The sequence below is a fragment of the Lutra lutra genome, chromosome 15 (assembly GCF_902655055.1).
Source record: "Lutra lutra chromosome 15, mLutLut1.2, whole genome shotgun sequence".
NCBI lineage: Eukaryota > Metazoa > Chordata > Mammalia > Carnivora > Mustelidae > Lutra > Lutra lutra.
Window position 1 is genome coordinate 31,372,754 of NC_062292.1, and position 26,012 is coordinate 31,398,765.

At 41.6% G+C, this 26,012-nt stretch overlaps 1 protein-coding gene across 16 annotated transcripts in view; it reads right to left on the minus strand.

Moving 5' to 3' along the window:
* Positions 1–26,012, minus strand: part of DISP1 (dispatched RND transporter family member 1) — a 182,519-nt gene that overhangs the window by 94,420 nt on the left and 62,087 nt on the right. For 9 of the 16 annotated variants that reach the window (XM_047703701.1, XM_047703713.1, XM_047703693.1 and 6 more), the window contains one exon: positions 11,091–11,152. The exons of 3 other annotated variants lie outside the window; for them this stretch is intronic. Coding sequence is in view for 2 of the 13 variants with exons in the window: in XM_047703698.1 (XP_047559654.1) it covers positions 11,077–11,135 (59 nt within the window). In the remaining 11 variants the exon portion in view is untranslated. Of the gene's footprint in view, positions 1–11,076; positions 11,154–26,012 lie in introns of those variants that run through there. 4 more of the 16 variants (XM_047703698.1, XM_047703699.1, XM_047703694.1 and 1 more) reach the window with 2 other exon arrangements.

The window sequence follows — 26,012 nt, forward strand, 5'->3', positions numbered from 1 at the left end:
TGTGCAGTAAGCTTGCCCTTCCATAGACAACTAACCCCAGAACCCAGGCCTGCTCTGCCCACTGCTGACTGTGTCCCCAGCGTACAGTCACACAGAAGGCAACCGGGAGTTCTCCAGGCTGAATAAATGACTGAAGGAGCCTATTTAATATGGCGGGCAGTTCATTATAAGGATGCTGTAATCACTTAAAAACAATGAAAGTTTGAGGACTCTTTATTAAAGGAAATCTCATTAAGCACTAATACATTCTTCATCAACTCATTTCTGCTTTCTAGCTGATATTTAATATTTAAGAATGTTTGCCAACAAAAGAACTCAAAAGGCACAGCTCTTAGCTATGACTGATCTCAAATGATTTAAATTCATGGACTGAAGATAAAACTTTTCAAAACTTTCAACAAAACCAAAAGACAACTGACAGAATGGGAGAAGATATTCTAAAATGACATATCAGATAAAGGGCTAGTATCCAAAGTCTATTAAGAAATTATCAAACTCAACACCCAAAGAACAAATAATCTAATCAAGAAATGGGCAGAAGACATAAACTGACATTTCTGCAAAGAAGACATCCAAATGGCAAAGAGACACATGAAAAAGTGCTCAACATCACTCAGCATCGGGGAAATACAAATCAAAACCATAATGAGATACCACCTCACGCCAGTCAGAATAGCTAAAATTAACAAGTCAGGAAACGACAGATGTTGGCGAGAACATGGAAAGAGGGGAACCCTCCTACACTGTTGGTGGGAATGCAAACTGGTGCAGCCACTCTGGAAAACAGTATGGGGTTTCCTCAAAAAGTTGAAAATAGAGCTACCCTACAACCCAGCAATCGCACTACCGGGTATTTACCCTAAAGATACAAATGTAGTGATCCAAAGGGGCACATGCACCTGAATGTTTATAGCAGCAATGTCCACAATAGCCAAACTATGGAAAGAACCTAGATGTCCGTCAACAGATGAATGGATAAAGAAGATGTCATGTATATATACAATGGAATTCTATGCAGCCATCAAAAGAAATGAAATCTTGGCATTTGCAACGACATGGATAGAACTAGAAGGTATTATGCTGAGTGAAATAAGTCAATCAGAGAAAGACAATTATCATATGATCTCTCTGATATGAGGAATTTGAGAGGCATGGTGGGGAGTTGTGGGGGGTAGGGAAGGAAAAAATGAAACAAGATGGGATCGGGAGGAAGACAAACCATAAGAGACTCTTAATCTCACAAAATAAACTGAGTGTTGCTGGGGGGTAAGGGGGTAGGGCTAGGGTGGTTGGGTTATGGACATTGGGGAGGGTATGTGCTATGGTAAGTGCTGTGAAATGTGTAAGACTGATAATTCACAGACCTGTACCCCTGGGGCAAATAATACATTATATGTTAATTAAAAAAAAAAACACAAGAAACTTTTCAAAACTTTCTTCATTAAGTTTTCTGAAATGCTACTTCTGAAATTGCTATTTCTGAAATAGCAAAATGGAGAAGGGCTAAATGTTTTTTTCTAGATATTGCCGATGTAATGCTAGCAACATTAAGAAAAATTTTTAAAGATTTATTTATTTATTTATTTTGAGAGCAAACAGGCAGAGGGACAGAGGGACAGAGACGCGTGGAGCCTGACATGGGGCTCAATATGAGATCATGACCTGAGCTGAAATCAAGAATTGGATGCTTAACCGACTGAGCCAACCAAGTACCCCGCAACACTGAGAAATTTTTTAAAAATTATTTTTACCGGGGCACCTGAGTGGTTCAGGGGTTTAAGCCTCTGCCTTCGGCTCAGGTCATGATCTCAGGGTCCTGGGATCGAGCCCTGCATCGGGCTCTCTGCTCAGCGGGGAGCCTGCTTCCCCCTCTCTCTGCCTGCCTCTCTGCCTACTTGTGATCTCGCTCTCTGTCAAATAAATCAATAAAATCTTTAAAAAATATTATTTTTACCCATTATCCTAAGTTTCTAACAGAATAGGGACTTTGCTTTTATATGTGTTTCTTATGGTCTTTGCCCAAAGCACATACATTTCATGTAGTTGTAATAATATATGGCCATGACTATGAGAAAAATGATAAGCCAATTCAAAATTATATTTGGAAGAAAAACAGTATCACACAAACCAAGAGATATTGTCCCAAGTGCTATTGTTTGCATGTCATCTTCAATCAGAAAATCTCTCAAAAGAGTTCCTTTTACACAGGAATCTTTAGGAATTGCAGAAAAGCACTTATTGGGGGAAAAAGATACCCTATCATTAATTATCTGAGCAGACAAGGTAACTGGACACCAAACAGAACCCTGGCTTTCAAGGGATTAGATGTCAATTTATTTAATACTCGCTTACTTGGATTTTGACATTGCTTCTTCCCTCATTCTTAAAGTAAAAATTCTTGACCTCAGAAAGGGTCCTGACACTGTTTTCCAAAATACACTATAACCAGAAAAACATGACTTGAAGTATAAAATGTATTTTTAACAAGAGTTAGAATCTCAGGAAAATAAACATACTACTTATCTAAAAGGTTTCAAGGCTAAAAACAAGTAAACAGCTAAATAAGAAATCTCTTAGAAGTCTTTCCAGCAACAACAAAAACCCACCAAAACACAGAACACAAGCAGTGACTCAGGATAAGGCTGTCACTAAAGTAACATAAAAAGAAACTCTAAAATGTTTGTAGTTCTCATAAGAGATAGCACTGGGGATGTTGTGGAAGTTTGTGGGAGAAAATAAGGATCGTTGGAACACCTTCTGTTACCTTCAGTGGACAGCAACGATAAAAACACTGTACACTGAACGTTTCAGAGATCTTTCCACTCTTGTGGACGTGCTAATAGCACCCCACTGGGCATGCCCTTGCTTCAGAAAAAAAACTTAACAAAAGTAGAAGTTTTATCTCTTTTCATTCAATATGGTACCATGAAAAATTTTACTTAAACTCTTAAGATTGGCTTATCCAACACATGTTAATAGCTTGAAATTCTACTGTTTAGAAGATGGTTTGTTCCATCTGGGTGTGTAAACACCCCACATGTGTGTAGGGACCTGCTCTGTGCCATTCATGCCTGTGCTGTGGCCAGCCTGTATCACCCAGGCTGGGGGTGGGGGTCACTGGGATTTCCTCTCCAGCTGAGATCAAACTGTACCACAGGCCCTTCTCTGTGCTGCACATATATCACTCAGCGGCGAGGGGGGATGCTCAAAGAAAGAATGCTGTGGGGCGCCTGGGTGGCTCAGTGGGTTAAGCCGCTGCCTTCGGCTCAGGTCATGATCTCAGGGTCCTGGGATCGAGTCCCACATCAGGCTCTCTGCTCAGCAGGAAGCCTGCTTCCCTCTCTCTCTCTCTGCCTGCCTCTCCGTCTACTTGTGATCTCTCTCTGTCAAATAAATAAATAAAATCTTAAAAAAAAAAAAAAAAAAAGAAAGAATGCTGTGACTGTTTGGGGTAAGTCTACAAAGCTAAACCACAAAGTAGGAATGGTCTTCAATGAAACAACTGGTAGGAAATGCCAACTTGATCCTCACATTCAGGGAGACCAACTTTGCAAATCCACCCAAACCATGAACTCCTTAAAGTTCCTTAATCAATATTCAAAGTCCAAGCAGCCAAGGCCCCAGGAGAGTCCCTATTGGAACCCAGGATCATTGACTGGAACAATCAGATGATAAAGGGTCCGCAGCGCCACTTCTCTGCTATTGTGACCTCTGAACCCCACTCCCACCTAATACATTAGGACAAAAGCTGTTTCCATTCTTTTTTTTTTTTTTTAAGATTTTATTTATTTGGGGTGCCTGGGTGGCTCAGTAGGTTAAAGCCTCTCCCTTCAGCTCAGGTCATGATCTCAGGGTCCTGGGATCGAGCCCCACATCGGGCTCTCTGCTCAGCAGGGAGCCTGCTTCCTCCTCTCTCTCTGCCTGCCTCTCTGCCTACTTGTGATCTCTGTCTCTGTCAAATAAATACATAAAATCTTAAAAAAAAGATTTTATGTATTTATTTGAGAAAGAGAGAGAGACAGCAAGAGAGGGAACACAAGCAGGGGAAATGGGGGAGGGGGAAACAGGCTCCCCACTGAGCAGGGAGCCCAATGCAGGGCTCGATCTCAGAACCCTGGCATCATGACCTGAGCCGAAGGCAGAAATTTAATGACAGAGCCACCCAGGCGCCCCAGCTCTTTCCATTCTCAAGGACATCATTATTTTGAACAGAAAGATGTTCAAAATAAAAGCAACATGATATTTATAAATAATAAAGCAAATCAGGCCATCAACAAACTGAGAAGGCAGCTGCTAAATGGGAGAAGATATTTGCAAATCATACATCTGATTAGGGGCTAATATTCAAAATATATAAAGAACTCACATAACTCAATCGAAAAAAAATCTGATTTTTAAAATGGGCAGACAACCTGAAGAGCCATTTTTCCGAAGGAGACATACAGACGGCCAACATACACATGAAAAGAGGCTCAACATCATTGATCATCAGGGAAATGCAAATCAAAACCGCAGTGAGATCTCACCTCATGACTGTCAGAATGGCTAAAATCAGCAACATAAAAAACAATAGGTGTTGGTGAGGATGTGGAGAAAGGGTAACCCTCCGGCACTGTTGCTGGGAATGCAGACTGGTACAACCGGTGTGGACAATGGGGTGGAGGGTCCCCAACAAATGAAAAGGAGAGTTACCCTATGATCCAGCAATGCTACTTCTGGATATTTATTGGAAGAAAAGGAAAACACTAACTTGAAAAGATATCTCCAGCCCCATGGTTACTGCAGCATTACTGACAACAGTCAGGATGTGGAAGTAGCCCAGGTGTCTGCTGATGGCTGAATGAATGAAGATGTGAGTGTGTGTGTGTATTTTGTGAGTGTGCATGTACCATATCCCTATTCAACCATAAAAAAGGATGAAGCCTTGCCATTTGCAACAACACAGATGGACCCTGAGGGTGTTAGGATAACTGAAGTAAGTCAGACAGCGAGGAGAGAAACATGAGTGCCATAGGATCACCCTTATTTGTGGAATCGAAAACAAAAAAAAAACAACCCAAACTCACAGGTACAGAGAACAGACAGGTAGTTGCCAGAGGTGGGGGAGGTAGAGAGTAGAAGAAATGTAGTTGTTGTTTTTAGTTTAAAGGAATTGAATTTTTAAAAAACAAGATTGAACTTTTTTTTTTTTTAACAAGATTGAACTTTTTAAAAAAGACCAATGTAGTATTTATAAGTAATTACTTAGTTCAGGAAACTCTTATGCCTGACACTATTCAGTATTTTGACCTAGGAGTGTCAGAATAACGGGAGAAAAAAATACTCTGATGGGTTACTTTACTCTCAACTGGTAGAGAAATGTCCAGATGCTCTGGCTACGATTAAGACAGCCACTCAGAAGGATGACAAACCACACGAAAATAAGGTTTGTAATTCAGGTATTCAAACAAGTATTTTAAAAATGTGCCTGTCTCAACAAGCAAGGTTTTAAGGTGTGAGAGGGTAACACAAACCAGCTTTTGGTTTTCGATTTCTGATTAACCTGACCTCAGGGAAGAGAAACTCGATAACTCCACATCTCTGAACTGAATCGTGAGCATCTGTGGTGATTTTTCCCCACTTGAAACCCTTCACTGAAAACATCTCAACTGCACACTTGGTGTGTGTGCAGAGTTGTGCACTCATTCATCACCTGGCCCTTCCCAGAAATGTCTGCAAGGACATAGGCCACCGGCCAGAGGACTTGAAGGGCCTTCACACCCCGCCCAACTTCCCATGGAGGAATCCTCTTCAACAACTAATCCTCTACCTATAGGGAAGCTAGATTAACTCCAAATAATCTCTCTCAAAACTCTTTAAGTAAACATGGTGTTTCAAATAACCCGCAGCTATTTTCAACTCCCTTCTGGCAGAGGAATTTTCTTTCTAGGCTTTTCTAGGTCACCTGACTGGCCCTGGGTATGCCAAGATTGCCTTGAGTCACTCTGCTTCAAAGGAAGCGTAACCTAAGACGGTCTCAAACAGTTCCAACATCAAAGTCCAATGCAGCTTCCTCTACCGCTGGGATCCACAGGCCGAGTCTACACAAGCTCAGGGAACTTCAAAGAGCTGGCCCCCAGCCAGCCACATTTGTGCTCAGCTGCCTCCTATCCTAGTCAATCCTCCTCGAGGAAGAAATGCAGGCATTCTTTACAGGAGAGATCCACACTCGGCCTTCCTATCACCTGTGTGGGTAAGTCTTAGTGTTTTCAGACCTTTTCAGTGTAGTTCTAAAGGAAATAGTAGGTGCTCAGCAAACATTTCCTTACTGCAAGAATACCTGAATCAGCAGCTGCTCCATGGGCACGCTGTTCCCCTTCTGCCTCTGATGTTCTCCCAGCACTCACACTAGAGGACCCAGCCCCTCCCTCTGTGCCATCAGCATCAGGAAAACGTGGAGAAGAAACACTAAAGGAATATGAGCATCAGCTCCAGTGTTGGAGCTGGAGAGGTCTCCCTACAGCTGAGAGGCGGGGACTCCACGGGTGACAGCACACACAGCAGATGAAGCCTAAACATGGCCTACCGAGCTGCCCTCTGCAGGGTTTTCACATTTTCTCATGGGGCAGAACACACTAGAACATCATGGTGCTCTTTTTGAAGTATCACACTGAGTTTGCATGACATGGCATAAAACAGGATCTATTCAATTCTATAATACAAATTAGGAATCACTTCACTGCAGAAAGTATTACTATATATATATATATATATATATATATATATATATTCCCCCCGCCAAGAAATTTATTTCTTCGGGGCACCTGGGTGGCTCAGTCAGTGAAGTGTCTGCCTTTGGCTCAGGACATGATCTCGGAGTCCTGGGATCAAGCCCAGCATCAGGCTCCCTGCTCAGCGGGGAGTCTGTTTCTCCCTCTCCCTCCTTGTGCTCTGTCTCTCTCTCAAATAAAAAAATAAAAAACCTTTTTTTAAAAAAAGAACAAAAATAAAAGCAATTATTGAAACACTTCCCTTTAAAAACTCAACCAAGGGCCTATATCACACACAACAAACAAGTTTATGAATTTTATATGATCATTTAAAAGTCTGGCATTAACAATAACATAATTTAACTGTTCATTTGTCTTTCCACGTAATGTTTACTAACAAAAGGTAAGAAAAGATATGAATAATTTGGGGCACCTGGGTAGCTCAGTGGGTTAAAGCCTCTGCCTTCAGCTCAGGGTCCTGGGATCGAGCCCCACATCGGGCTCTCTGCTCAGCAGGGAGCCTGCTTCCTCCTCTCTCTGCCTACCTCTCTGCCTACTTGTGATCTCTGTCTGTCAAATAAATAAAATCTTAAAAAAATATATATGAATAATTTATAAAAGAAAAACTCAAAACTGGGCAAATCCTATCCAATTAATCTATTTTTCAGGAAACTTGGAAGAGACCACGTTTACTGGACACAGCAGAGACACACCCAGGCAGCATGTGGGACATCAGAGCACCACAGAAGCTGATTTAAGAATGAAACCATGACACAGTCGGGGAGGCTGAAACAGGGAAGACGGCTCCACACGCAGCCCCTAACTCTGCCCCTACCAATCCTCTCCCAAGAAGCAGATCCAGCCCCACACAGGCCTTGGAGAGCCATGGCAACCCCCCTTAACTCAGGAAGAAGGGAGACCCCAGGTCCCACATCCCCTTCCAGGACACTGCTAGGTCAGTCCCCTTTTCACTCTTACTCCCTCATAAGTGTCCAGTGCAGTTTTCTGGAGGCTACATGATAAGCAACATTGTAGCAGACTAAGCAAACAGAAAAATCCAGCTCTTTCTAGTGAGCCAGACAATAAAGAAATCTGTAAATAGTGTAAAACCGTGCCACTGTTCTCTTCTTTTTATTTGGAAAAATAGTTATTTTTTTCACAAAATATGGTATTTATCTTAACATATAATAGGTTTATTTTTTTAATGAATTAATGACTATTTTAAATTTTTTTATTTTTTTATTTTTTTTAAATATTTTATTTATTCGACAGACAGAGATTACAAGTAGGCAGAGAGGCAGGCAGAGAGAGTGGGGGGAAGCAGGCTCCCTGCTGAGCAGAGAGCCAGATGCGGGGCTTGATCCCAGGACCCTGGGATCATGACCTGAGCTGAAGACAGAGGCTTAAGCCACTGAGCTACCCAGGCGCCCCTAAAATTATTTTTTTTAAAGGTTTTTAAATTTATTCATTTGAGACAGACAGACAGACAGACACAGACAGAACACAAGCAGTGGGGAGCTGGAGAGGGAGAAGCAGACTCTCCGATGAGCAGGGAGCCTGACGTGGGGCTCAATCCCAGGACCCCAAGATCATGACCTGAGCTGAGGGTATATGCCTAACCAACCCCCTAAAATTCTGTTTTAATTCCTACCATGGTAAAGATTGATAGCTGTAACTCATATAAACAAAAGCTCCTTGAGGTCCTCAACCAATGTAAAGAGTGTAAAAGGTTCTACAGATCAAAGAGTCTGGGCACTGCAGCTCAGCTGGCCGGAAATGTCTAGGCAAAGACCAACAACAAGGGAGACCCCAAGCAGCTCACCTCGCTACAATGCCAGGGTGGGCTAATCCATTTATACTTACTGCCTTATGCTCTAATAATCATTTTGTTTTGAAGATCCTGGAACTCTCATTAATCGGGACTAGGTCAATCCCATTTAATCAATTTAACACACCAACTGGTCACTTAAATTCTGGGATCCTTTACCCTCTGTTTTGGGGAAGGGAGGAATATTGTGTTGCCAGACATTTAGTCCTGAGTGAAGCGTCCCCAATTCCAGCTAAACTACCTGGAGTGGTCATAGAGAGTTTCTCAGTGTCAGATATCCTGAAAACACCCTGAAGGGATCTTTAGTTTGTCCATGTGGCAAACCATTCACATCTGCCCTCAATATTGTTTTTAAAAGAAAGTCATTTTTTTCTTTGTTACAAAGCAATAAAATGAAAACTTTTTTCTTCCACCCCTTGCGCTCCTGAGCACATACCCCCAATTTAGAATATAAATTACAGAAATGTACTTTTGTACCAAAAAATTCATTAAATTCAAAAACACACAAATTGGGGCACCTGGGTGGCTCAGTGGGTTAAAGCCTCTGCCTTCGGCTCAGGTCATGATCCCAGGGTCCTGGGATCGAGCCCCACACATCGGGCTCTCTGCTCCTCGGGGAGCCTGCTTCCTCCTCTCTCTCTCTCTCTCTGTCTGCCTCTCTGCCTACTTGTGATCTGTCTGTCAAATAAATAAATTAAAAAAAAAAATCTTTAAAAAAAAAACAAAACAAAAAAAAACACAAATTAGAAATTTGTTAACAGGACAATGTAAATAATAAAGTATTGTTTTAGTTATTTATTTAGTTATTTAGTTATTATTTCAAAAACTGCTTCACTATAACATTTTTATTTATTATTTATATATTGACATAGTAAGGACAGTGTTATATATATGTATGTGTGTGTATATATATGCATTTTTAAATTTTTTTTATTTATTTTTTTTTAAAGATTTTATTTATTTATTTGACAGAGAGAAATCACAAGTAGGCAGAGAGGCAGGCAGAGAGAGAGAGGAGGAAGCAGGCTTCCTGCTGAGCAGAAAGCCCGATGTGGGGCTCGAACCCAGGACCTGGGATCATGACCTGAGCCGAAGGCAGCGGCTTAACCCACTGAGCCACCCAGGCGCCCCTATATATGCATTTTTTTAAAACCCTCTGGTACTGGGGCACCTCCTGGCTGGCTCAGTCAGTACAGCATCCAGCCCTTGCTGTCAGGTCATGAGTTCAAGGCCCACATTGGGTGTAGAGCTTACTTAAAAAAACAAACCAACAAACAAAAAACCAGGGGTGTCTGGGGAGCTCAGTCAGTTAAGTGTCCACCCACTGATCTCAGCTCAGGTCTTAATCTCGGGGTTGTGAGTTTGAGCCCCAAGTTGGCCACATAGAGCCTACTTAAAAAACAAAACAAAACAAAACACAACCCTGGTCCTAATTTCAGTTTATTTAGGTACCAGTGGTTGTCGCCATGGGGAAGAAAAATCTCAAAGATAATATGTGGATCCAAACAGAAGAAGTACATCTTTAGCTGCAATACCAAATCACAACACTTGCTTTCTGATCTACCAATGAGTTGTTAGAGGTCTGTCCTCATGTACTGCGAATTTAAATGTCAATGAGCTCCAAGTGCTGACTTTAATAGCTAATAATCTCAAGGTACGATATGCTCAGTGTGAGATCAATCACTAATAAGAGGCACACATCTAATAAGCTGAAGAACTAGGGTTCAAAGCCAAAAAATATGATTCAAAGTCAGGCCATAACCCTTGTTGCTCAAAGTGTGACACACAACCAGCTACATCTGCTAGGAGCTTATTACAAATGCAGAGTCCCAGGCCCCAGGCCAGACGTACTGACTCCGATTCTGCTTTTGAACTAAATCCTCGGATGATCTGTGTACCTACTAAAATTGAGAAGCACTGCTCTAGAACACATACATATTTTTAAAAATTGCCTGAATGCTTAGTATCCAAGAACATCTGACTACAGATGCTCCCTAGAGAGTTCAACTTCATATAGTCCGATATCTAGACATTCTTACAAGCCTGAAATGACTTCTATTTGAAAGAGTCAGAGACCTAAAATGATCTGTTTCTCTAGATGGCTGTTTTTTTTTTTTACCACAATAGCTGACCAGAGAGGTACAGATAGTCTGCATTTGTTGGGCCTTCTAGGGAAAAGCTTCCACAAAATCATGATTTACTTTCACTGTAGTCTCTTATATTGCACATCGACGTAAGAAATAGCTATTCTAAAACCACCAAGAGCCTCAAAGACACGAGCCAGATCTCAGTTATTCTGTCTCACTGGGGAACAAGTATAGCACCCCAGCACATAGTAGTGATGCAATATATTTGTTACATGGATACATGAAAGAATGAACACAGCTCTCATCTCAACTCCCTTTTTTGTGTGGATATTTTGATAAACACCACGTGTACACTTTCACACCCTCATGACAACCCTTTAAAGTACAGACTCAGGGAGGAAAAGTAACTTACCCAACATTACATACCTGATTAGAGATGGATGTAAATTCAGGTCTGACTTCACAGCCCATGGGCTACACCACTGGTTCTGAAAAAAGGTGAAAATCAGAATCATCTGAGGAACTTGTAAAAACTGCTCCGTACTTTCGGAGCACATCTTTCTGTCCTGTTCTGACTTTTAGAACCTACGTTCAATCGATCACACCCCACACTGAGTACAGACACTAACAAAGGACCCTAACTGGGTTACAAGTGAGTCACAACCATACTGAAGGAGGAAGAGGAAGGAAATGGTCCTAATAAACTCAATTACACTGTTTTGACTGAATACTGTAAGACTAAAGAAAAAGGAACTACATAAAGATTATGTGTTTTTCATAGGGGTATAGGCTGGTCATTCTGAAACTGCTCGATGCCCCAGGTTTCTCAGTGTGGGCACTACTGGCATTTTGGACCATTTAATTCTAGTGTGGGGGCCGTCCTGGGCACATCTCTGGTCTGTCCTCACTAGATGCCATTAGCACTCCCCCACCTGAGTTGTGACAATGGACTATGTCTCTAGACAATGCCAAATGGCCTTTGGGGACAAACCGACCTCCAGTTAGAGTCATTGCTTTTTGTGTCTACAAGATTTGAACAAACAAGTAAATGTATTATAGATAAGAGGAGACAAGTCTCTCACTGCTGGAGAAACAAATGACCAGTAAGATGGGCGATTTTAGAAAGAACCCTGTCCTATGGAATTTGAGTCAGAGGTATGTAGATACTAAAACGAATGTGTGCAGCTGAGTCTGCACGCGTGTGTGCGTTAACTAGCTCCGTCCAGCCAGACAGACCTACGAGCAAAGACACCCAAACAGCAGGGGGCACATCCAGCATCCTGATCTTGGTTTCTACATGCCACTCTCCAGTACAGGAAACCCTTGGAGTTCTAGAGCCATTGCAGAAAAAAAACAGAAGATGAGCTTGGAATATTTTGTGATGCGTCAAAGTATAAATGTGCTAAAAAAAAAAAAATGTGGAAAGAAGTCAAAAGCTAATTCAAAGGAGTTCACCATGGCCACGGTTGCAACCATCTGAACAGGAAAAAAAATTAATGATGGTACTGGATGAAAGCCCACAGGGTCCAGTAAACACTCCTGAGGCCACACTGACATAAATAAGTAAATGAGGGGAAAGAAACAGTTCTTCCTTACAGTCGCTTTCCAATTATTAATGTGGAGGGTAAAAATAAACAATCAAGCAAGTACCATAGTGATACTTGTTGCAGGCAAGAGTCACAGCGTTTTGATGAGAATCAGGATATTTACAAAGTCATCAAGCTACAGATGCTGTTGACTATAAGAATCACTACTATGCTATCCTGGTATCTGCCTAATGGTAAGGTTTGTTGAGAAATAGGATAGTTGCAAAGTACCTCCTCACAAGATACTTAATTACAAAGGAACAAATAGTAACTTTACAGAGGGAAACAAATCTGGGTGGACACCATAAGAAATCAAAGTTACCATCACCAGTAATAAGACTTGACATCATCTACCCCTTATAGGATCTACTAACAGGTATACAACTCCTGTGGTATTTCTGCCCCAATGCATAACCTCAGTCTAATACGAGAAAACATCAGATATACCCAAATTGAGAGACATTTACCAAAAAAAAAAAAGGCTCTTCAAAATTGCCAACATCATGGGAGATAAAGACTGAGGAGCTACATCACACACTGAAAAAGACTGGGCAAACAAGACTACTGAGCGCAATGTGGGTTCCTAGATCAGATTCTGGGCCACAAAAATGATATAAATGGGAAAACTGGCAGAATTCAAATAAGGCTTATAGATCAGTTAATAGTATTATGACAATGTTCATTTCCTTGTTTTAATAATTGTGCTATCGTTACATAGGGTAACATGAAGAGAAGCTAAGTGAAGGGTCAAGGGGACCTCTCTAAGTTCGTTTTTTAAGATTCTATTTATTTATTTTATGGGGGGGGGGGTGAATGGGGACAGGGTAGGGGGCAGAGGGAAAAGGGAGAATCTCAGGCAGACTCCCCACAGAGCGAGCGCACAGCCTGACCCCAGGCTCCATCCCTGGACCCTGAGATCGCGACCTGAGCTAAAATCAAAAGTCAGGCACTCGATGGACTGAGCCACCCAGGCGTCCCTGTTTTTTGAAGGTTTAAAATTATTTCAAAATAAACACTTGGGAACAGAGACCAGGGCATTTATGTTTTTAAACATCTCAAGTGGGGCACCTGGGGGATCAGTCATTAAGCATTTGCCTTCGGCTCAAATCATGATCCCGGGGTCCTGGGATCGAGTCCCACATCAGGCTACCTGCTCAAAGGGAAGCCTGCTTCTCCCTCTCCAGCTGCCCCAACCTTGTGTTCCCTCTCTATCTCTCTCTGTCATAAATAAATAAAATCTTTAAAAATAAACAAACAAACAGACATCTCAAGTGATTCTGGTGAAGTCACCCGGCAGGAGTTTGGAAGCCTGCACCAGCAATCAGAGTCTAGAGAAAAGAGTGATGGACGAAATATGAACCCCTGACTGACAGCCAGCTACAGGACAGGTCCTCTACTGGGGAGCCAGGGTGAGAAAGACAAGACGGGTCCTTGTCTTTCGAGTTGTTACTCTGCCGGCTCTCCTCATCATCAGAGTCCCTTCCCCTCGTGGTGTGTCACGGGCCCCCACCACGGTGCGGGTGCAGCTGGCATGTGTCTACCCAGAAGCACAGCTAGCACACCGTCCAGGTTCGCCATATTCTGGCACCGTGATCCTCCACACTGCCCACTTCCAGAGCCATGGCTGTACTTCCACTGAGCCTTGTGCAAGCACATGTACGAGTCAATCTGCAGAATTAACAGCTCTGTGCGTGCTTGTGGCTGAGCCACTGTGTCTTGTAACTCCTGCACAGTCTATCTCTCAACAATCAATCTGCAAAGTGGAAAAAATAAGGTTTCTATACAACACTTGGTCCGTGTGCATACCCTTGGTCTCTGTTGCAGCTGTGTTTAAGTCTTTTCAATTATTTTCTTAAGATAAATGTTTATGCTTGGAATTCCTGGGTCAGAGGCTATGAACATATTTACGGTGCTTAAGCTGTCCTCTGCATCCTTCAACCTGACAAGGAATGGGCCTCCTCTTCTTTAAAAAAAAAAAAAGAAACAAAGAAAATGTCTGTTTAAAAGACATGAAATTATTCTCCTGCCATATTTTAACTGGCATTTCTTTAGTTAACAGTATCTTTCCACTAATCTAATTGCTGTACGGACACACATCTTTCCCAAAGGCTGGTCCAGGCATAATCTTACCTATTTCAGTAAAGCCTTTACATGGGACAGACTTTGACATTCTTTCTGAAAAAGTCCCTTGGAAAACTTTTATCTTCTCTGATAATATTTTTAATTTCTCCACTGGATATTAGTTTCTGCGAATCTGTACAGATCCTCTATGCTGATGTTTAACATACTTTCAATTGTTGCCATTATCATTTATGTCCAGTGAGTCTGGCCCATCAGAGAAATAAGGAATTTATGTAATTCCATATAAACCGTTTTCTTTGTTCTGTCAAATTCCATGGAAAACCAAGTCAGACAAATGGGAAATGCCCTAAGAGAGGAACACATAGGAAGTTGTAAAACTACAACAAAGGAAACATAGAATTTCTCCATTTACAAAGTTACAAAGAGAAAAATTCAGTTCCTTTGCATTAACCTGCAAATTTGCAGTATTTCTTCTTCCCTCACCGGACAAAGATGATTTCAAATGTAATGCAGACAAGACAATATCCCACCAGACATCAATCTCCTCCTTTTGCCACGCTATTGGAGTCCTCCAGATACCTGCCATTCCCAAATTACTACACTAGTTAGAGAAAATGTTCCTTTGTGGTGCAGATGATTGGAATGACCCTTGAGTAGTAAAGAAAAATTCACACACCTGCAAGGAGGAATTAAGTTTAGAAGCTAAATCTAAAGAGATGAGAAAAATCATTGCAAAATAACATTATACTTATTTGCAATGTGCATTTTATCTTAAATGATCTGCAATGTACAAGTATTTTATTCTTGATTATCTCATGATATGAACACATACGGTAACGAGACCATGATGGAAAAGATTAAGAAAAGCTAAAAATTCTCGATGTCAGGCTCAGAAGGAAATGAGACAATTCCTTGTCTGCTCATGTAGTACTTCCTTTCAAGATGGGGCAAGGTTCTAACTCAACAGAAAAGAAAGAAAAGCTGTTTTTCTAAATGTTAATTATTGAAGTCCCCACCTCAAAATTTCCTTTAATCAATGTTTTTACTTGATAAAATAGTCTTATTTCATGTGTACGTGTTGGATACATAAACCCACACAAATATATATAAAGGTACTCACTCAAAAATCTGTTCCTGTCTACTCTTTCCAAAATAGGAACATCTTTTGTGTCCCTTCCAAAATCTAGAATTAAAGAGTGTCAAAGTAGTATTCTTCCTTTGAACCAAAACCAAAGGTACAATGATCTGTAAAAATACTTGAGCACAACAACTGAAAATACGGTGTTGCTAATTTTACAAGCTTAAATTATACTCCAATGTCAGCTGCCTCTGCCAATAAATCCACAACGGAGCTGCAAATGCAGCTCCTCCCTCACCACTGTAAGGAGAACTTCAGAAAGAAAAGACAGAAGCTCTTGTCTGAACCTCCCGTTCCTTCCTTAAAATCCGTGGATGTGAACAATGGGAATGGTTCTGCATCAATGGTGCTAAAAGGTATGGAGCAGTTCCCTGTCATGGGACACAGCAGGCCTGTGAGTGTTCTCGAAGTAACGTGAGTTCAAACCAGCTTTCCTGTACAGCACACTCTCCTGCTGCTATTCTAGAAGGCCACACAGCCCCCTCTTCACACTCAGGAAAGCTGCACTTCCCCCAGAAGGGCTCAAGCATCCCTGAGTAGTTCGGACAGGAAAGTGTTGCCCTCTCTTTGGAAAACATAGGTGCTTTCTCTAGAACAAACAGCCTTCTTAGACTGCTAGGAAGGCCAAGGCAGTCTGCATTCCCTCGCATGGGAATATCGTCCCAGAAGTTATTTTAAGTAAATACTGTCTGCTCTCTTTCTGGTGACGGACACAGTGCATGCATACTGAAGAAAGACTGGATGGCACAGAAAAGTATGAACACAGATAAAATAATCACCCACAATCCCAAAGCCGGGATGCTCTCTCAACATCCCAGTGCCTGTATTTCCAGGCCCGTTTATGTGCCCATGTTCCTCTTTTTACAACAGAGGTGGGATTGTGCTCCTGTTTCCTCCCCCACTTAATAGGACAACCCAGTTCTCAGGTTAAGCTTCATAAATATAAATTGGAACGGCTGCATAATATTCCATCACGGTGATACCTCATAATTTATTCAAAAATTCTCCTGAAAACCATTTAGATTGCTTCTGATTTTTACAATTAAGAAACCTCAGTGAATTACCTTCATACATGACTTTTTCATGTGTACTGTCATTTCCTTAAGACTCCCAGCAGTGGAGTCTTGATGCATATGATAAAAGCCATTCTCTTGAAGTGTTCCGTACTCCACAAGCAAGGCATGAATGTTCATTCTGACAAACCGTCAACAGCATGAAGTTTTTGTCAACTGTTTATTTAAAAATGTTTATCTTTGTGCTTCTCCATTTTCTTAAACTTCACCTGAAGTCCTTGATCCTCTCCCATTACCTGCCAGCCTTCAAAATGAGTTGGTTCCTTAGCAACCTCTAAATGTGATCCATGAGGACTGAGATCTAGTTCTCTTGTTAACCAGTGTCTGGGGCCCAGCTCACACCTTCTCCCCACTTTCTGGCTGCCCTTTATTGCTGGCAGAGACATGGGGACCACCTCAGAAAGTATGGGAAGCAGCTCCACAGCCGGGGCTGGGTAGAGGGGAGCGATCTTGGGAGCGAGGAGGAGCACACCAATACACTCGTCCATCGATCACCCACTGTACATGGTGCTTTAGCCACAGTGAACTCTCAACAAGTGTTTGTTTAACTCATGAAAGTTGGAAAACACTGCAAACATGAACGTATTAATAGGCACTTCAGCTGAGGGTGGCAATGAGTAGGAATATCACGGTCATTCTGGTAACAGTGGTTAGACCCAAACCATTTATTTAGAACACTGTTAAGTTCCTTGATATTTGTTCACTATTTATTTTAGGCTTTAACTCTGTGTTTGTGTAACAGTGTAAACTTAGGAATGTGCACCACAAAGCACTCTATGATATTTAAAGATGGTGACCTTTAGGGTGAAAGCTACTGGCAAAAAGGACTAAGGGAGTGAGGATCAAGACTATTTTCCAATGGCACAGATGTTTCAAAAAACTACCCACGGACTTGTGGATGTAGCTTCCACCTCTCAATTCTCATCTTCTGAAAAGCCATGTGAACTCTGACTACCCTGGGCCCTCCAGCAGATCAATGTGTAAGACTTCCTAACAATGCCCCCATTGTTTACAGTTGTTCCCACGCCATCCTTCAAGAATGTTTTTGGTTCACCCTGATTTTCAGGGACTATAGTCCATCCAACTGTGTCTTTCCTTGATCTTCTCATTCCCCACATACCCAGCTGGGACTTCAGAGGGCCACACATCTGACTCGTACCTTCTAGCTTCATCTCCAGTCCCTCCCCCTGGAGCTCTGCAACCCGTTCCACTGGCCTCCTTTGGGTTCCTCTCTGGCTGTGCCCCTTTCAGCAGCACTTCTGGGCTGTGCCTTTGGGCTGGACCACACCACCCTCTCTTTTTCACTGAGCTCCTGCTCTTTTTCTTCAAAGCCTAGCCCTAAGACACTTGTCAGAGAAGACTTTTAGGACCTCCCCAACCAGCTTCCGGCCCCAGTCCTAGTCAGTTTGCACAACTGTAGCCAGAAACTCATAGACTAGGGGGCTCAAACAACAAAAACTTACTTCTCACATTCTGGAGTCTGGGCAGTCCCAGATCCAGGTACCAGCATGCCAGAAAGGGGTTGTGATGAGAGCCCCCTTCTTGGTTTCCTCAAAAGGACAGCTGATGAAACACGATCTCTCCCATCTCTTCTTACTAGAGCACTAATCCCACCATGAGGACGCCACCCTCAAGAACTACCTACCTCTTAAGGACCCCATCTTAAATGCCATCACACTGGGGATTAGAGTTTCAACAATGAATCTGAGGGGACACAAATTTGTGGTCCATAATATCCCCTATTAGAGGGAATCACACTTGCACATGTCTTTCAAGACACAGATTACAGGTGTCATTTATATTTGCGTGGGTGATTAACTGATGGTCTACCTCCCCTATGATGTAAGGGCAAGGATGATGTCTGTTGGGGCTCAGACCTTATTCCCAGTTCTTAGTATTTCTGCATCAACAACTATAAAAGGTTTAGGGATGCTATTAATTCCTAACAAACTGGGATTGAGACACTATTTTTTAAATTATTTTATTTTTTGACAGAGAAAGGGAGTGTGTGTGTGAGCCAAGGGAAGGGGGAAGGGCAGAAGGAGAGAGACAGAATCTTAAGCAGGCTCCATGCTCGATACAGAGCCCGACATGGGGCTCAATCTCATGACCCTGAGATCTGAGCTGAAATCAAGTGTTAGATGCTTAACTGACTAAGCCACCCAGGAGCCCCGCGGTATTATTATTCTTACTTTAGAGATGAGATCACAAGCTCAGAGAGGTAAAGCCATGAGCTGAGGGCCAGAGTCCAAAGAAGCAGAGAGGGCAGACCCATGCTTCTGACTCCAGGGGCCACACTCTCTCTCTCTCCTTGCTGCTTTTATGGTATCTCCAAGTACTTATTTTAATTTGTGTGCACGTAAAGTATTTCAAACATAAGAAAGAAAAGAGAAAGATATAATGAGTGACCATGCCCTCATATCCCAGCTTTATAAACATCTTTAAATTCTGTCTTATCTGCCCCCCCCCACCATATTAAGTAGATTCCCCTGCCGAACATTCTGCAATCCTCTTCCCTTTCTTCATGCCAAAGATGTGACTGCTATCCTGAATCCGGGGTTTTCACTTGCAAGTATTTCTTGGGCTGTTGCTCCATATGTATCCATACACAACGAGGTACCGTCATGCAAGTCCTCAACTTCCTGTAAATGCCATCACATCACATGCAGTGCTCCCAAGTGTTGGCTCACTGCTGCTTCTGCAATCCCTGCTCTCACACAGCTCTGCTTCCTCCTTCTAACTGCTAAGGCTTAATCCATAGTGTGGAGATGTTAAAGTTCACTCACATACTTGCTTTTGATGGACACTGAGGAGTTCTGGTATTTTACAACTGCTGACAGTGCTGCAATGAACCTCTTTCTGCCTCTGGTACATGTAGGCAATTCCCCAGGGCTCCGGTGACCTTGAACAATGCAGGTCTGAACTGCACATGTCTGCTCCTACACAGATGTTACAGGACATGACTGTGTATGTTCTCTTCCTTGTGATTTTCCTAATGCTTCCTGTATTGTACGAGTGCAGTACACAATACATACAACAGACAGGATATGTGCTCATTGACAAGGTATCAGTAAGGCTTCCCAGTCAACAGTAGGCTCTTCATAGTGAAGTTTGGAGTCAAAAGTTACATAGAAACTTTTGATTGCCTGGGAAGTCGGTGCTCCTAATCCTTGCAATACTCACTAAGAAGTGAAACTGTTCATGTACACAGAGGAATCCATGTACAGAAAGAGCCAATCTGCTCACCAACATGCGGGTACTCCTTTCATTTTAATTGATTAAAGATTAAAGATACAACAGATTATATACTCGGGAAGCTGAGTCTTTTCTGGTCCCACAAACACTGATCAACCAAACCTCTTCCCGTATACACAAAGCAAGTAAGGCTTATGAAATAAAATGAGTATCCAAACCAAGAAATTTATTAAACATTTGTTCTGTGTCAGACATGATCCCAAGAACTCCATTCATTCATTCCAGTAGGCTCTAAAGAACCCCAGTCCACAGGCACTGCTGGCTCAGGTCTTGGCTATACTCTCGTGGTCCTTTTTTTTTTTTTTTTCTTCTTAAGATTTTATTTATTTATTTGACAGAGAGAGAGAGATCACAAGTAGGCAGCGGCGGGGGGGCGGGGAAGCAGGCCTCCTGCTAAGCAGAGAGCCCGAGGTGGGGCTCGATCCCAGGACCCTGGGATCATGACCTGAGCAGAAGGCAAAGGCTTAACCCACTGAGCCACAAAGGCGCCCCACTCTCATGGTCTTTTAAAGACACTAATTTTGTGCTACTTCAATGAAAACACAAAAGCCTGACACAAGGGCAACTATTATACGCACCGATCTTGGCCAAGGAATGTGTTAGTATTTTGTTGTCTCCACCCCAAGTAAACTCAAATTGTGACTGGTATTTTTCTTCAAGTTTTAAAATTGACTAGTTTTTAAGTTCGATGTGAATAATGGCTTTCTTAGTGCTACGTGAGGCCTATGACGAACACACTTCCAGTAAATATTTACATTCAAAAATATTTCTCTTTTATTAGAACCTGTGATTTAAAACAAACAAATAGCATCTTAGGAGTGAGGCATCCCTTCTGTTGGAAAATTACAAGGGTATCTGTACTTATGTCGGTTACTAAAGGCTCAGAGCCTTAGAATTTAAGAAAATTTACAAAATGCAAAGAGTTCATGTTGTTCTCTTTTTAAATGAAAATTATAATTACACTAAGCAACTCATTTCTTGACAAAAGAAAGGTCTGAGTCTTCACTAAACCATGGCATGAGAATTTATTAGCCTTGGTTTCCCATGGAAACAACATTCATCTTTTATTGGTAAATATACTTAATCAGTTTGATGCTAAATACAAAAGCTTATGAATTATGCAAATGCTTAAAATTATGTGAATGAACAATGTAAGCATTTGAAAAATGTGATCTTAGGGAAAGCACATCTGAAAATTATCCTCAAGATGTTCTTTCAGTATATGTTACTAATGAAGAATTTCAGTGTATTAGAAACCATCCAAACAGAGCCAATCAGTAGCCAGGTAATAATCTGTGATTTTCTTCTATGGGCAATTCTACTTACTGATTTCACTGTTATAAGTTTATTAAAACACACACACATACACACACACACACACACACACACACACAACACTACTAAAAACATCACATGGCCCCTGTGCACAGATGACATAGAAACTTATGAAGCAGCCTGTATTTTTTATATTTTTTTAATTTTTTTTTGAGAGCGAGAAAGACAGAGCCCATGTGTGCATGAGCTGGGGCGGTGGGATGCACAGGGAGAGAGAGAGAATCTTAAGCAGGCTCTGCCCAGCATGACTCGGGGCTCAATCTCATGGTCCTGAAATCGTGACCTGAGCTGAAATCAGGAGTCGGATGGTCAACTGAGGCACCCATGTGCCCCTGGCATTCCATATTAAAAAAAAAAAATCACAAATACACAAAGCTATAAGTTGATTTTAATTTTTATTTATTAGGTCTTTTTCATAACAAAAATAATAGATGCTTCTTGAAACAAATTAAACAATCTAATGATAAACAAAAAAAGAAACAACAAGGTTTCCAGATCCCACTCCAGGAGACAACGCATACCCCATGCACATTCACAGACAGAGAAACCTCTCATATGTAACATATATGTATATATGTTGTATGTTGTATGTGTGTGTATATATCCCTACATTCCTCATATGGAGACATATGATATAAACACACATGCGGAGGGTTTTATTTTATTTTTGATCAGATAATACATACTACTTTGCAACTTGCCTTTTCCACTAATATCCTGCTACACCTTTTCTCACAACACAGAGAGTTCACAGTCTCTGTGATGCCCACACCTTTACTCCCTTCTCCTGACGGATGTTCAGATTCTTCCCGAATGAATGCTTACCACCCTAAACCCTTCCCTGTGGGTCTCCCTCTCATTAACCTACTCTGCATCCAACACTCCGGGAGCGCTAGGAAGGACAGAAGAGCTCCTTCTTAATCCCAATTTTACGGTTAAGGCTACACCTCACTGTCCCCCGTTTGAATATATTTAACATACTGCCTAGATAAATCTGCATGGAAAGACACTAATATGTTACATGGTATGAGAAGTCTATTAGTTACAAGAAAGATACACAAGACAGAGAACCATGAACCCCAGACTCTATTTCCAGTTTCAGGTGAGCCACCAATGTGACACTGAAAAGCTGCATAACTATTTGGAGGGCCATTTCCTCCCCTAAATAATGAGCTGCGTGAACTAGATAATTTCTAGTCCCTTCACACTAAAATCAATGATCCTATATTGTTCAATGAATGCAGGCTTTATGACAGTCCAAAGAGGGTATTTACTAAAAGAACCTTTGTGTAACTCCCACAAAGATTTACTATCAAATGAACAGTAGAAACAATATTAAAAGAACACATATCTTAACAACTCAAGAAAGCAAACTTTTTTAAGTATTTAAGTTTAAGTATTTCCATAAGAACATTATAATTACCTATTTATAACTTATATGCTAATCACAATTATAATGGTCATTTTATTGAAGCAGTAACTAAAAATCTCACATTATTATATATGTTTGGCTCAGTTCCAATTATTACAGATCTTGAAAATAAAAATTTTTTTAAAAATGTAGTTAGTGTTGAATGGCTACTGGGAACCTGCCTGTATTTCCACCTCAGCCATTCAGTTTCTAGATTAAGTTTTTCCACTTAAAAAAACTCAGAAGTACCCCCAAAGCTTTAGGATTCACTCACTCATTAAATGATCTTTATCAAACATGTCCAGGGTGCTGAGCAGACACTGTGCTGTTCCAGGGTGACAACTATGGGAAAGACCCATGCCCCCTTGGGGTGGCCCCCCACCACTGGGACGGCACACACCTACAGTTCTGCACCCCAGACTGTTTTCTAACTCAAACTGGTTCCTCCATCACTGGACTTGATTCAATTAAATTTCAACATACTTCTGTTAAAAGATTTGTGTGTCATTTTTTTTTTTTTTTTGGACAGAGAATAAGAGAGAGAATGTAAGCAGGGAAGTGGGAGAGGGAGAAGCAGGCTTCCCACTGAGCAGGGAGCCCGATGTGGGGCTCGAGCCCAGGACCTTGGGATCATGACCTGAGCCGAAGGCAGACGCCCAATGACTAAGCCACCCAGCAGCCCCTCATGTGTCATTTTTTACAAATATTCTGTTTTTTTTTTTTTTTTTTTCTTTTTTGAGAGAGAGAGAGTGTGAGCAAGCGAGAGCATAGAGAGAAGCAGGGAGAAAGATAATCCTAAGCAGCCTTCATGCCCAGTGTGGAGCCCATCCGGGGCTTGATCTCACAACTCTGGGATCATGACCCGAGCCACAGTCAGGAGTCCCACCCTCAACCGACTGAGCCAACCAGGCACCACTCTGCTGCATTCTTTTATTTATTTAAGATTTTATTTGACAGAGCGAAAGAAGGAACACAAGCTAAGGGAGTGGGACAGGGAGAAGCAGGCTTCCCACCCATCAGGGAGCCCGACACGGGGCTCAATCCCAGGACCCTGAGATCATGACCTGAGCCAAAGGCAAACGATTAACGACTGAGCCCCCCAGGGGCCTCTCTGCTGCATTCTCAAACACAGAAAGGAAAGTTAGTGTTTACTTCAACCAGCAAGAGAGGCTTGGCTCACTGTACATTTCTAGGAAAGGGTGACAAGAATTACTTCACACCTATGAGTACCTTTAGTTCATGAGTGAAATGAAAATGTACCTGCATCTTAATTTGCATGATGTTTGTCTCACTCAAAAACATATAAAACAGAATGAAATAAAAAACAAACCCCCAAACACTGCATGGATCCCATTTCTGAGGCCATGTTCTCCTGTGAGAGAAAGCAGTGAAGACAAAGCCAGCACTGACAAGAGATGAGGCTGCGCCTGGGGGGTATGGGTGTACAGAGGGAGGGGGAAAATGGCCAGCCTGGAAAAAGACCCCCACTGGCTCCTCTGCCCCACCCACATCCTCCTGCTTAAGGGTTGGAATAGGTGAGCTAGCAGACCACGGGTGAACTAGCAGACCACGGACCCACTGAGGTAAACATGAGTTTCCCTGGATAACTCCCACCAGTCCTCATGCTGGTCTGGTTCCTGGGGGACCCACTCCTTGAAGAAGGCACTGCATTATCATAAACCCAACAGGGGACCCTGAAGTGACAATTCAAAGAGAAAAAAAGTAACTTTGTGCTACAAGTGCAAAGATATTTCTGGAAATATGCCAACTACACCTGCCTCTAATAGTTACTACCATGAGCCCGTGTGTCAATTAGTAATATTAGGCTGACTCAAGAGCAGTCTCTGCAGCAGAGAAGCAAGATAAAACACTTTAAGCCCCACACCCCTCCACCCACACCATGAAGTAATAATCCAGGGGCACCTGGGTGGCTCAGTCCAGTAAGCAATCAACTCGTTTCAGCTCTGGTCATGACCTCAGGGTCTTAAGATGGAGCCCCATGTCAGGTTCCGTGCTGCGTAGGGAGTCAGCTATGGGATTCTATCTCCCTCTGCCCCTGGTTGCATGCATGCATTCTCTTTCTCTTCCTCTTTAATTAATAATAATAATGATGATGATGATGATGATAACAATGAATCTTGGAACACTGAAAAAATAAAATAAAATTTAACAAAAGAAAGAAATCCAAAAAAATTTACTTTCAAACATTTAATCTTAGAAAAGAGTATGTAAACTGTTATTTAGTTTTTCTTTAAATAGGAAGGGATTTCAAGACTGAGGTTGTTTAAATGTCTTGATTTTTCTTAGTTTTAAAAGATGCAGACTCCTGGCACTCCCCCCTTTTAAGCATGGGGACAAAAAAAGGTTTCTGTAAAAGTTTAAAGAAACCATATTGGAAGAAAATGTCCTTAAAACAGAAAATGGTCAATTCCCATCCAACTGTATGGAAAAGTCTACCTGAACATAAAACTTACCCTCTTGTTTCTTCCTAAGTATCTGGTAGCATGACTTGTTAGAAATTACATTGTGAATTCTATCTTAGAGGTTACAATGCATATGCTACACTTAATATCCTTCAGGTAAAGAGAAAAAGCAAATACAAAAAAGAATAAAGTAGTTTTTTAAACAAGTTTCTAGGAATAAAATAAGAGTTTATAGAGCAAGGAGTTACTTAGTTTTAATTATATCAAGACAAATATAGGCATTTCCTGAGGTTTAAGGAAAAAAATCCACTTCATGAAGGAACATCATTAATGGCTGTCCTAAATTGTAAATCTACAACCTTTGAGGGCATAAGTGAATGAAACTCCACTGCCCCACCCAGATTACTCATAGTAATATAGCTGGCAATGAGTCTGAAGGTTATCAGAGATTTCTGATCACTTATTCATACGTTTTCTTCAAGCATTCTTTCTTATATAATAACAAGCCCCAGTGACATGGAAATTCTTTTTGTCTGACAGCGGGGGTGTAGGAATAGAATTCAGATGAAAAACTTATTTCACGTTGCAGAGCTGACAAATGTGAAAAATATGCCAGACTCTGCAAGCTACAATTTCTGTAATTAGAAAAACAGGAACCTTTTCAATGGTGCTGCCCAAATCTGAGGTTATTCAAATAAAAGACTGTTTTTCTTACAGAGTAATTTTATTTTTATTTATGACTTTTTCTTACTGGAAAATGATTGTTCCTATTAATTGAATAATTTCTCTGCATCAAGCTTTAAATGGCAAAAAACAAGAGTACTTGGGGTGCTTAGATGGCTCAGTCGGTTATGCGTCCAATCTTGGTTTCGGCTCAGCTCATGATCTTGGGGTCATGGGACTGAGCCACATGTTGGGCTCCATGCTTAGCTCAGAGTCTACTTGGGATTCCAAGTCTTCCTCTCCCTCTGCCCCTCCCACTCATGCTCTCTAAATAAATAAATAAATATTAAAGAAACAAAAACAAATAAAACAAATCAAGAAT